Here is a 12,756-nt window from a genome sequence, read left to right as displayed (position 1 = left end):
TGTTTTGTTGCCCAATCTTTCCATAAAGACACAGACAATTTGAAAGTATTAGATAAGGCTAATCTTTCAGAATGCTCTCTGAATGCTTGATTTTTGCCTTCGAGCTTTACTGCAGGAAAATTCCAACTGTGCAGTTGGAAAGTAGAGCTAAAGTTGTACTTTTGTGTTCAGAACTGGCTCAAGGCTTTTCAGTACTGCTAGTAAAATTGATTTTTGTCACCTTAAAGATGAGGTGTGGGATCCAGGGCTTCAATGCTCTTACTAGAAGAATGTAAAGGAAAGAGAGAGGAGTAGGGAAGAGAGGTAGAAGAGAGCCTTTGAGAGTCTTGTCTTGATCTTCCTGTTGTCAGTGGCAGAATGGGAAAAGGTGGGATTGAGCATGTTGGAAGTGTTAAAATCTATTCCCACCAGTGGTCACTAACCCATCTATTATGATCATTATCTTGTTGTTATTTTGAGTTATTAGCAAAGGTGAATTCGATCCTTTACAACAAAACAAACACAAACCTACAAACCCCCCCCAAAACAAATAAAGAAAAAACAGAACCAAAACACAACAACAACAAAAAAGCCAAAGCCAACCAACCAAAAAAAACCCCCAACAACCCACCAACAAATCCAACCTATAGATGCAATTATTTCTACCCTTTGCGTAGCTATGTAAAAGTGTCCTGAATCCAATTTGCTCCACATCTCAAAATTGTGCATATCTTAGGTGCAACACTTACTTCATTTCTTTTTCTTTTTTTTTTTAAATCATGATTCTAGCAATATGATTCCTGTAAGGTTATTCTAAAAAAAAATATATATATATATATATATATAGTGTTTTTAGGGAGCAGTCTTAAAAATATCAAAATTTTCAGTGTCAAATTTGAGACTTCCCCCATTTTTTTTCCCATCATTTGTCTCTTTCATGGGTATTGACATTTCATAACATTTGAGGAGAAAATATTTTGCAAGAACAGAACTTGTTAATCAAACATTTTGCCAGCAATTTCTTCTTATTGTTTTTTTTTTTCTACCTACTCACACAGGAGTTGATTCTTTCAGGAAAGTACTTGGAAGACAGGGGTTTGATTTTGTTACTGTTTGAGTCAGTGGGTCTCCATGAGTGGCTGGTGGAGTCTAAATGTTTATAAATCATGAATATAATGCCCTGAAGATGTATTCAATGCACAGTAAATCATTTTGATTTAAACCCCAACTGTCAGCTTCACCAGCTCAGATTTGGCTAGAACCTTTCTTATTTTCATGTCTCGAGTAATAATGACTGAAGTGTTATTTGGATAAATTCTGCTTCTCATTACCGCATAGCAGAAAACCTACTGCAGAAAGCTTGTATTTACCAGGGTTTTATTATTACTATATTCAGTCTGAGAAGGCAGCAGCTGAGCTTTAGAATGCACTCTGTACCTGTGGAGAGCCCTGTTGTCCTCAGCAGGTCACAACAGAAATCCACTTGTGCACAATATGATGCAGGGATGTGGTCCTACACAGGATTTTTGAAAACTGTGATTACCTTCTTATCAAGTATGGGGAAGGTCTGTTCCTGCTCTCAGCAGCATCAAATGGATTAAGGACAGGGGCTTAGTGTTGTATATGTGAATCCTTTAAAGAACCAGTGGACAAGTGGAAACTAATTCCTTCTTGGTTTTAACTTGAATTACCTGTGCTTGTGATGGCTTTTGGTCCATATGCTGATGAGAAGAACATCATTGTGCTCACAGCTCCTCACAGAACTTCATTTTAGTTTTGCCTTTCCTAATAAAAATTAAATTCCTTTTTTTGTCTGGTTTTTGGTTTTTTTGTGTGTGGTTTTTTTTTTTTTTTTTTTTTGTTGTTGTTGTTGTTGTTGTTTCCCCTCTCTCCTGCAGTAAAGGACTTAACTCACATGCACAGGCACACTTGAGGGTGTGTAGGTGTATTTTGTATGGATTTGACCTTCAAAATATTATTGTTTGTTTTTCTGCTGGCTAACTGTGGATAATTTATTGAGTAACTGGGCCATCTTCACAGAACTTGAATTTAGTTTTGCCTTTCCTAATGCAAATTAAATTCTTTTTTGTTTGGTTTAGTTTGTGGTTTTTTGTTGTTGTTGGGTTTTTTTTGTTGTTGTTGGGTTTTTTTTGTTGTTGTTGTTCTTTCCCCTCTCTCCTGCAGTAAAGGACTTAACTCACATGCACAGGCACACTTGCAGATGTGTAGGTGTATTTTGTATGGATTTGACTTTCAAAATATTATTCTGTTTTTTTTTTTTTTTTTTTCTGCTGGGTTACTGGGGAGAATTTGTTGAGTAACTGGGCCATCTATCTCAGGATACTATCTGAAATTTTGATGAAAAAATTAAATGAACCTCTCTAAGAAATGGCACAAATGCATGCACTCTGCCTCAAAATGATGGAAGTGCTGGGGGAGGGTTGGCTGGGAATGTTGTGTGTGATGCAGGTAGGCTTTAGCATTAGAATTCTTTCATAAGCCACAGGCATTTACTGGGCTCTTTCTGGCTTTCTCTGCCACAGAACCAAGAACTGAAATTCGTTCAAAAACTTGACATCTACTTTAAAACCAGAGGCAAATGATTAGAAGCTGTGGGTATCTGAGGCAACACGATTGAGCTGAAAGGGACTTACTGAGTTACTGATTACAGTTTAATTTCTGTAGCTCATTCTTTAGCCTACACCAGTCATGATATAAACCACAGGTGCCTAATTCTGCTTCTCTACAATTTAAGCTAATACCCTCTTCTTCCTACACAGGCCCCAGTGTGCTGGGTGCTTGTATGATGTCCAAGAGCCCTGGCTGGGGGGAGCTGTGCATACCTGCTTGTGTGCACTTCTATCCATGCAGAGTTTTGATTCTCTGTCGTTGTGAACTAGTCGTGGTTGAGTTTCTTCTCAAGGAGCTTCCTGAGGAAAGGCACTTTGTCATTTTCCATTTGGGGATTTGTGTTATAAATCATCTTTTGACTGGTTTCTCCTTTGTGGTTCCTGTCTGAAATTTTATATGCTCTATCATATACTCTAAAGAAGCAGCTCAAAATGTTTTTCTCTATCCGCTGAAAATTCAGTTCTTGCATCCCTCAAGGTCAGTAGCAACTTAACCTATTAACAACCAGCCTCTGAGAAGAATCTGGAAATACTTTGAGCTATTCTGACTTCACAGAATGTTAGGGATTGGAAGGGACCTTGAAAGATCATCCAGTCCAACCCCATTGCCAGAGCAGGCTCACCTAGAGTAAGTCACATAGGAACAGATGCAGGCAGGTTTTGAATATCTTCAGAGAAGTAGACTCCACAACCTCTCTGGGCAGCCTGCTCCACTGTTTTGTTACACACAGTGAAAAGCTTTTTCCTTAGGTTCATGTGGAACCTGGCTCCATCTTCCTGATGTCCTCCTCTTCTCCAAGCTAAAGGACCCCAGTTCCCTCAGCCTTTCCTCAGAAGGGAGATGTTCCACTCCCTTCTGAGGAAAAGAAGGGAGTCATCCTTGTGTCTCTGTACTGGACTCTTTCAAGCAGTTCCTGAGGTCCTTCTTGAACTGAGGAGCCCAGAACTGGACACAACATTCCAAATATGGCCTCAGCAAGGCAAAGTGGAGAGGGAGCACCACCTCTCTCAACCTACTAACCCCAGCCCTTCTAACACACCCCAGGATGCCTTTTGCCTTCTCAGCCACAAGCGCACATTGCCTGCTCGTAGTCATCCTTCTGTTCATCAGGGCTCCCAGGTCCTTTCCCCTAGGCTGCTTTCCAACAGGTCAGTCCCCTGTGTCACTCATAGCAAAATATCACAGGGCTACACTTTAAGGTGGAAGTAAGGAACAGAGAAGTACAACGGTATTGTTTGTAAGGTTATTGAGAGACAGTGAAGAGACAACTAAATATGACTTGATAGTATACAGGCTTGGTTTATTTTGTATTTATTTTTAAAACAGTAGATGTCTGGGAAAAAAATGCATTAGTAAAAATGATTCACTGTAATTACACTGAAATCTTCTGTAATTTTATTAGTGATTACATAAGATAATCTGTCTATGATATTCTATGTATTTGGAAGCCTATTAAGGCAATGTGGTGGATGTTTATTTTCTAACATTAGGAACTGATTTTTCCATAACCTTATATTTTGGGTTCACTGTGTTATTAAAATGGAGTTAAATTAAAGCATATTTTTCTTTTCTTACCTTAGTGTGCATTTGCATCCAAAGCATCCATTTTTCCTCTCTTCTGTTCTCATTTTAAACTCATGCTTCGAGAAGAAGAAGAAAGGAAATGGGCTATTCTTTATCTATTCCTAGACTTTAGTATTTTTTTATCAGTCCTTTCCTTTCTCTCTAAAATGTTCAGGAAACATCATTAAACATTGAAGCACTGGATATGATTTGGAGAAAGAAGTGCAGTTGTTTAAGTTAGACTTTAAAGTTTTTGAAGTAAAGAGGAAAAAAACCCACAACTTTCAAAATCAGGTCTATGTTTTCTCTTACTACATAGGGAACTCTCTTGTGATTCAGGCATCTGTGGAAGAGGAGGAAGCTACATAATACTGTTTTTAATAGATTTTGTCAGTATTTTGTCCTACTTTTAACTTTTCTCCTTTTAGAAACACAGATGCAATGAGAATTCCTTTTTTGAGTAACTACACGGAGAAAGTCAGTGTAATTTTCTCCGTCTGAATGTGACTTATTTTTATTTCCTCCCTACCTTCATTTCTTCAGGAAGTAGAAACAAAGGTATAGTTCTGACCTGTATTATTCCATTTGATAAATCTGTGATACACTGTGGTAGTCTCATCTTCTAAAGAACAGCAGCTGCATTTTCCACAGCATTTTATTTCTGCATATCACCATGAACAAGTTTTGGTAGAACTGCTGCATGTTTCTCAGAGAAAAAAAAAGAAAAAGCAACCCTCCAACACAACCCAACCCAAACCAAAATGTGCTTCATGCATGGTAGTGTGTTTTCCTTTAAACCTGAAGTTGCAGCAGGTATATTAGGCTTTCTACTTTTCTTTTTAATATAATTGACTGCCATAATGCAATTTTCCTCTGTAATTAGCATACTCACCTGTATGATTTCCTACTGATTGAATGATTTGCATCACCCCATGTGTGTTTTTGCTTGCTGAATCCCTACTGTTACTCTACTAGAAGCTTGTGGAGTCTAGACTGGGTTTGCTACTGGTTTGCTATTCTCATTTGCTGTTTGTTAAGCTGGCGAAAATAAGAACTCTGTGCTCAGAGGGAGCATTTTCTTTTTTACCTGTTTAACAGCACCTCAGGTGTAGCAGTTCTTTTGTTGATACCCCTAATAGACTTCACACAGACCTACATAATACTGCTTTATGCCACATGTTGATCTTTTTATAGAAGTGACTGAGTTAGTAGTCAAGGAATTATTTCTTAATGATTAACTTAGAAGCAGAGGCAGTCTGAGAATTCATGAAGTTCCTAATACAACTTGGCCTTCCTTTACTTTCTTCTTTGCATTGTCACCATTAGAATATTGTGTCTTAGGATCCTGGGAACTCTTTCATGGTGTTACTTTGCTAGGGGGAGGTGTAAGAGAGTAGAAATTCATTCTTGCATAACATAGGACCAGAATCTCTTACTGTCAATGCAGCTGCAGAATAAAATACCAAGACTGGCTATAAACTGGGTGCCCTGTGTGAAAAGATTCTTTGTTTTCGAGAGGAATTTTATGGTTGACATGAAACCCTGAACTTTCCCAGGGTTCTTCTCACAATCCATATCTTAAAGTTCAACATATGCCAGCAAATAATTCATAATTAACACTCTATACATTTGCAGTGCTGGTATTAGTGTAGGCTGCCTTTTGAATGGCAAATTTTCTCCTTTAACTTCAGAAAGAAAGGTGTTGGTGTGGCAGTGGACGGCATTGTGAAATTCTCCCATGGTTGTGTCATGCCAAAACAGTGAAGAATAGAAGTTAATTACTCGTTTGGTGCTTGATCATAAAGGAGCTTTTGGTTTTGTTTTGTTTTTTAATGCAGTGTGTGGCAGATACACCAAATTCAATTTATTTACACCATAATATAAGCTGAATAAACACTCACCTCTCATGTAATGAAACTTTATGAAGAAACTGCCTGCCTTTTCTTTGTGTGTCTGCTGTTGGTGTAGTTGATTTTGTCTCTATCTAAATTGACTACAGCCTTACATTGCTTTCTCATATTCACATCAGTATTGCTTTTGTTCAAAACATGCTATTTTGCCTGTGGTTTGGGATCCAGTGCTGTATTTTGATATTATATCCAAACAACAGTTAAAGGGGTGCCTGCTGTTTGAGATCTGAAATTATTTCTACTGATTCTGGTGGAATTGTAGTTTTCTGTTTTCTGAGCTAGCTGCTTGGAATGGTGTTGCTTGAAAGCAGTCATCAACAGCCCAAGGTTATCCATTTAATCCAATTTTTAAAATTAAATATCTGGATTTTTGAGTAACAGCTTAGACTTTGGCTTATATGTGTGGTAGTGGAGGAAGTAGAGTCATTATCACTAGAGGCAGGTCAAAAAGTTGCATGCTTTTAGTTACAGGTAAAAGCCCACTGGCAGAATAGCTGGGCATAGAGGGAAGAGAAAAAAAAAAATCAATAAGAAGGGGAATAATGGAAGTAAAAAGACAAGACTAGGCTGAAAGGTGGTGTTTGTGAATGGAAGCAAAGCAGCTGAGAGGTCATAAGCCTCCCACTTCTTTTCAGCACTGATACCCTGGAACATGATAGCATTTCCTGGTGTGTATAACAAACAAAATGATTTGTGTACAACAAACTGATTTGTGTTTCTCCTCCTGCAAACAAACCATCCTAGTGAACAGTTTAGCATCTTGGTCAGGTTGCCCACATGAATATTTTAGTTAACTGGATATAACTCAGTAAACTGTCAGTGAGAAATGCAGCTTTCATTAAAACAAGAAGGTGAGACATTGCAAACTCATTTCATTTTACTGCTGACTGAAGTGGTTTTGTTGCTTTGTTTTGTTTTTAACTCAGGGCAATTATTTTGTATATGGGAAGGGGACATGCCCTAATAGATGTTTTTGGATCCGTTCTAATCTATTCATGCTTTTTTCTTTTTACTCCTAGGTTACTGTGCTTGAGAGGCAAATATTTGACTTCCTTGGTTATCAGTGGGCACCCATCCTGGCAAATTTTATACACATTATTATAGTCATACTTGGCTTGTTTGGAACCATCCAGTATAGACCTCGATACATAACAGGAGTGAGTATCTAATTTTATTTTTATTTTAGATGTGCATGTTGGGGGTGGGGGGAAGGAGGGAAGGCATTCCAAATTCTATTTCTTATAAATAGAAACCCTTTTCTTGAACTTTCTTCCATAATATTTTGCTTCTTATGCTTTTGAGCCATTTGCAAACCTGAGGTGTTAACCATAATTGGAAGTCAGGATGATCACAGACTACATGACAACATGAACTTCGAAGAAGTGAAGTCACTTTAAAGAATTGCAACATCTTCAGGGTTACAGGGATTTAGAGCTAGGATAAATGCTAGTCATAACTTAACCAGATATGCTGGACTTCCCCAACAGATCCTTAATTTATCGTAGTTACTCATCATTGTTATTAACTATCGTTGCTGGAGTGCCTATTATGTAGATCCATCCTAGAAATTAGAGTCCAAGTTGAAAATGAAGTATGAGAATATGGTAAGAAATGCAGATTTGATGGTTGTGAACTGAGGGCCCCAGAATAAAAGGAAAGATTTAGACCTTTGTTTTTAATCTTTTTTTTTTTTCTCCCCTTATTCAGCTACCCCTCATACACAAACTCAGGGTTGCTCTACTGTGCAGCACAACACAGTATTGTTGAAATCCTCATTTCATACTTTGGTTTTGTTTTGTTTTGTTTTCTTTGTAGGTCTATAAAGATAAAATAACAAATCTGAAAGTGGTCTTTTCTTTTGTTAAAAGTAGATTTGCATCATAATATTTCTCTCCAAATTGACTGCTAATTCAGGTAAATTGTGTATTTTTCATAACAGCAAGGGAAAAGATTTGCCCATTCAGAGCCATACTTTAAACCACATGAAAATAACTCCACTGAATTTATACCCACTTCTGCAGAGTCTCTTTTCTCTTATACAAGTCATGACTCAGGAGAGAGAAAGGTTTTGCTTGTACCCCTGTGCTACATCCATATTGCAGCAGTGTGATGTTAACAGTACTATGTTAGCATTTATGTCTGTTTCTTTTATTTCCTATATGCAGAAAATGTCTGCATAATGCCTTTATGTGTGCACACAATTTAATACATTGCAGAAGATGTATTATCAACACTGAAAAATATATTGCAAGCCTTTAAATATTTAGAGTGTTTCTTTCAAGTTGCAGCCCTGGGAGTCATGTGAATGTGAACTGAAATGTTATTCTTCCATTTCTAGTGTTTTTGACCAGTATATAAAGCTTGAAAACATGAATAAAAAGTTCAAGCAAGTGTCAGTTAAATAAAAAGAGTAAGAAATTCTATCCAAAGACTATTCCAAGGCATCAAACCAAGGATAAACATGCAATGCTTAGCTAAGCTAAATAAAATGCTAGATTTAAAGGGCCTTTTCAACTGTTTAGAAAATTAATTACCTGCTAGAATGATGAGCTCATTGTGAATGGGGAAGAATACCAGCCTTATAAATAGATACCACTCACATGATTTTTCTGGATGGTAGGGTTTGTGCCATCCCATCCTACTAATTTTCACACTTATCCCTTTTCTTAGAGCTCACCCTCAATCTGTAGCCCATCTGGCTCTGTGGGTTTACCTCCCTGCATCTTCTTAGCGGATTGGCTAGAAGCAATCTAAGATCAAATAGTTTGTCTTGCTCAGGTTTGGTAACAGACATCTAAATCTGCCATCTCTCACAGACTGCTTAGATAAGGAAACAATGATGAAACTTGATCCTTGATTTAGCTGGATCAGGGGAGGACTGCTGTGTTTTGTTGGTTTGTTTTTTTTTTTTTTTTTCATTTATTCTCCTGCTCTCTTTGGGGAGTATCTAAAGTCAGGATGAGAGAAATGGTACTGGTCACTAAAGGGAAAGAGGAGAGAATTACATCCTTTTATTCACTTCTACTGGGCCCAGGTAGGCACCTTGGTGAAGCTTAGCAAAACTCAAGTGAGTGTTGTCTGACATCAGGTGTAAAGTTATGAATTCAAAGACAGCTTTGAGGGACAACAGTCTATAAGCCTGCAAGGGTGTAGCTATTAGGTTTGCAGGTGAGTGGATGTAAATACTCAGCCTTTGATAGACTGATGCTTGCAGAATCTATCTGGAGTGAACTCTGTAGGACCTTTAATTCAGTCACATTGGTACCCCCAAGTATAGCTTCTTCGACGAGACTACAATAAATTCCCTTTTTACTGGGCATGCTTCGTAAAGGATATCACAAAAATGTTTTCTAGAGGTTGTGAATCATAGGTTAAAGAGAGCAGAAGGGTTTTAAGGTGAGATTTAAAGAAATGATTTAGTGACTTAGGGAGAAGAGGAAATAAGTTTTAGACAGATGGGATACCACAAGTCAAAGTGTGTCCTTGAACTCACAAGTCACAGGGAGGTTTAGAAATGAGTCTGGTTTCAGGCCTTGGAAAATAGTTCAGATTACATAGGATGCAGGAGTTATGGTGGACAAAGAGGGCAGTAAATTGAAGTTTAATATCATTGGGGGATGGGGGTGGGGGGGGAGCCTTAATATAGGTCCAGCAGAACATTCATTTTTGTTTATAAACCTAGACCATTAACTGATAATGAGCAACTGATGCAGGAGGTGAAACATCTGTTCTGAGGGTGGGAATGAGTGTCTTTTCAAAGATCTCTTTTCAAAAGATAGTAATTAAGTCATTCTTTGGTGAAACCAATGATGATAAAAGGACTGCTTTGCAGCACTCTGCTGAAACAGAGAATCAGGATTTCAGGAAGACAAAGGTTAGCCAGTGTAATGACTGAGATGCAAGTGTGTTTGTTAGCAGTGCTGTCATAGGATCCATCAGTGCCTGAGAGGTAATACCAGTGAAGATTATAAAGGAAAGAAGCAATGCTCCTCACCAGGGTGAGGCTCTGCCTGGAAGCTCAGTTTCTCATAATTTCTCTTGTAGAGTTATTCCAGCTGTGCTGATATGTTTAGCACATATTCCTCACTCTGCTATGGATTAGTAGTCCCCTGAGTAATCTAGTGACCCTTCTACAATGGATTGAAGCATCAGTAGACAAGGGAAGAGCTATGGATGTGTAATCTATGTAGACTTCTGTAAGACTTTTGACAAGGTTCCTTAACTTTCTGCTCACCAAATTGAAGGGATATGGGTTTGACAGATGGACTGCTAGATGCATAAAGAAGTGGCTGGATGGCTTCATCCAAAGATTTGCACTCAATGGTTCCCTGTTCAAAAAAAATCATTTATTATCTTCATCAGTGACATAGTGGGATTGATTGCTCCCTCAGCCAGTTTGCAGATGACACCGAGCTGGGTGGTGCTGTCTCTTTGCTGGAGGGAAGGACCTTGGCAGCTTTGAGGATTGGGCTCATGTGAACCTCATAAAGTTCAACAGGCCAAGTGCAAGGTCCTGTACTTGTGTTGGGGCAATCCTAGTATCAATACAGAATGAGGGATAAATGGATCGAGAGCCAACCAGTGGCAAAGGACTTGGGGGTACTGGTGGAAGAAAAATTGGACATCAGCTGGCAATGTGTGCTTGCAGTCCAAAAAGCCAATGGTATCCTGGGCTGCTCAAGAAGAAGCATGACCAGTAGGTTGAGGGAGGTGATGGTCCCCCTCTGCTCAACTCTCCTTAGTCCTCACTGTATTGCATTGAGCTGTGGGGCCCACAGTACAAAACAGACATGGACCTCTTGAGAGAGAATCCAAAAGGACTTCCCTTATTTCAAACCTTTGAGAATAGGAGACTGTCCAAAGTGTTTTCTCATAAGGACCTATTCATTTGACAGTTGAAGTGGGCTTTGGTTGTGTGTGAAGCAGAATAATACAGTAGACAACAACATTACTAACATTTTCCCAGGGATTAATTTATTCTGTTTTAGCATTCTTCCTCTTGAACATAATAGTAGCACCCTCAAATAAAAGTGAGCACAAGAGGGACTCCTACAAACCACAATATACTAGGAGATAAGAACAAGGATCTCATTTTGACATAAAGCAAATTTGCAGCCTTCAAGAGCAAAAAGAATCTCATGCAGGATCACATTAAGCCTGGGAGAAAAGGATAGAATATTACTGGTACATTACTTAACACATAATTGCTGATATATATTAAAAAAGAGAAGGAGGCAATTACCTTATGTCTGAGCTTCTTGCAGCATCATCAGTCTGCCAAACCATTAGGGCCCAAAAAGCAGAAGTGAGTTAACCTCAGTCTTTTTAAAGCCCTGGAGTTGTCAGTGGCTTCAGCAGTCCTGGTGGGATTGGCTTAATGTCTGTTATGGCAAGTAACCCTGAACCTACCAGATCTGGGTGGGAGAATTTCAGTTGTATATCACAATTTAATATCTTCTGTGGTTAGTAAATGGTTAAAGCAGTACATGGAAGTGTGCAGCAGTTCATCTGTTGTACATAGCTGGGTGTTATCAAACCCCACTAACCGTGCCATAGGAAACTGTAAAGCCAAGAGCAGCAGGGAATCTGCAGTTCTACAGCCATGTTCTCAGAGCTGCTTTTGGGTTTTTTTAAAAGAGAGTCTCTCTCTAGTCACTGATTTGGCCAGAATTTTTGGTGAGAAAACATTTCAGGAGATCATATTGTATAGGAGATCTTGTAGGAGAACCTGTTCTCAGTTCTTGTTTCTGATTAAACAGTTGTTTATAGAATCGTCACATGATGGAATCATTAAGGTTGGAAAAGACCTCTAAGATCATCAAGTCCAGCCTTCTATGCAACACCACCTCCAAGACCATTAGACCATGTCCCAAAGTACCACATCTACTCTTTTTGTTGTTGTTGTTGTTTTTTAGCACCTCCAGATATGGTGACTTCACTTCCCTGCCTCACCACAGTAAAGAAATTTTTCCTAATACCTGACCTGAACCTCCCCTGTCAGAACTTGAGACCATTGCCTCTTGTCCTGTTGGTTACTTGGGAGCAGAGGCCAATGCTGGCCAACACTACAACCTCCATTCAGGTAGCTATAGAGAGCAATAAGGTCTCCTCTCAGCCTTGTCATCTTCAGGCTAAACAATCCCAGCTCCCTCAGCCTCTCTTCATAAAACCTGTCCTCCAAACTCCTCACCAGCTTCATTGCCCTTCTCTGGACACACTCCAGCACCTCAATGCCTTTATTATAGTAAAAGAAAAGGATTTTTACTGCTAACATTTTTTAAATAACTGAGTTCTTCTGAGATTAATTTTCCTTACTGACCTAATCCAATTTATTTTCCACACTTGTTTTATTTAAAATAAGACAGTGTGTGCACTCAAGCTCAGTACAGGGATTATTAAAAAGATGTTACTTCTACATTCTTTATAATTTTTGGAAGTATATATATAGAGAGAGAGCGCTAGGAAGAGAGAGAGAGAAAAATCCATGTAATAAAGAGGAGGATGAAATGAAGTGGAATGGTGATTGTCCATTCTGGTCAGTCTGTAAAGCACAATGGTCTTGAGGTCTATGAAGTTAGACTCCTATTTGGACCTCTTCCCTGTAAAGAGTTTCTCATGCAGTACTTTTTTTTTTTTTTTTTTCTTCATTCTGCTACAAATCTCTCAATGCTTC

The 12,756-nt window shown here is 38.6% G+C and overlaps 1 protein-coding gene across 1 annotated transcript in view; it reads left to right on the top strand.

The window, feature by feature from the left end:
• The window catches only part of NKAIN2 (sodium/potassium transporting ATPase interacting 2), a 514,075-nt gene that overhangs the window by 215,234 nt on the left and 286,085 nt on the right, over positions 1-12,756 (top strand). Inside the window, exon 2 of the mRNA XM_054393087.1 lies at positions 7,103-7,240. Coding sequence (XP_054249062.1) covers positions 7,103-7,240 — 138 coding nt within the window. The remainder of the gene's footprint in view (positions 1-7,102; positions 7,241-12,756) is intronic.

Source organism: Indicator indicator, chromosome 27 (assembly GCF_027791375.1).
Source record: "Indicator indicator isolate 239-I01 chromosome 27, UM_Iind_1.1, whole genome shotgun sequence".
Classification (NCBI taxonomy): domain Eukaryota; kingdom Metazoa; phylum Chordata; class Aves; order Piciformes; family Indicatoridae; genus Indicator; species Indicator indicator.
The sequence above is the reverse complement of the archived record's forward strand: the minus strand, read 5'-3'. Positions and strand labels throughout refer to the sequence as shown.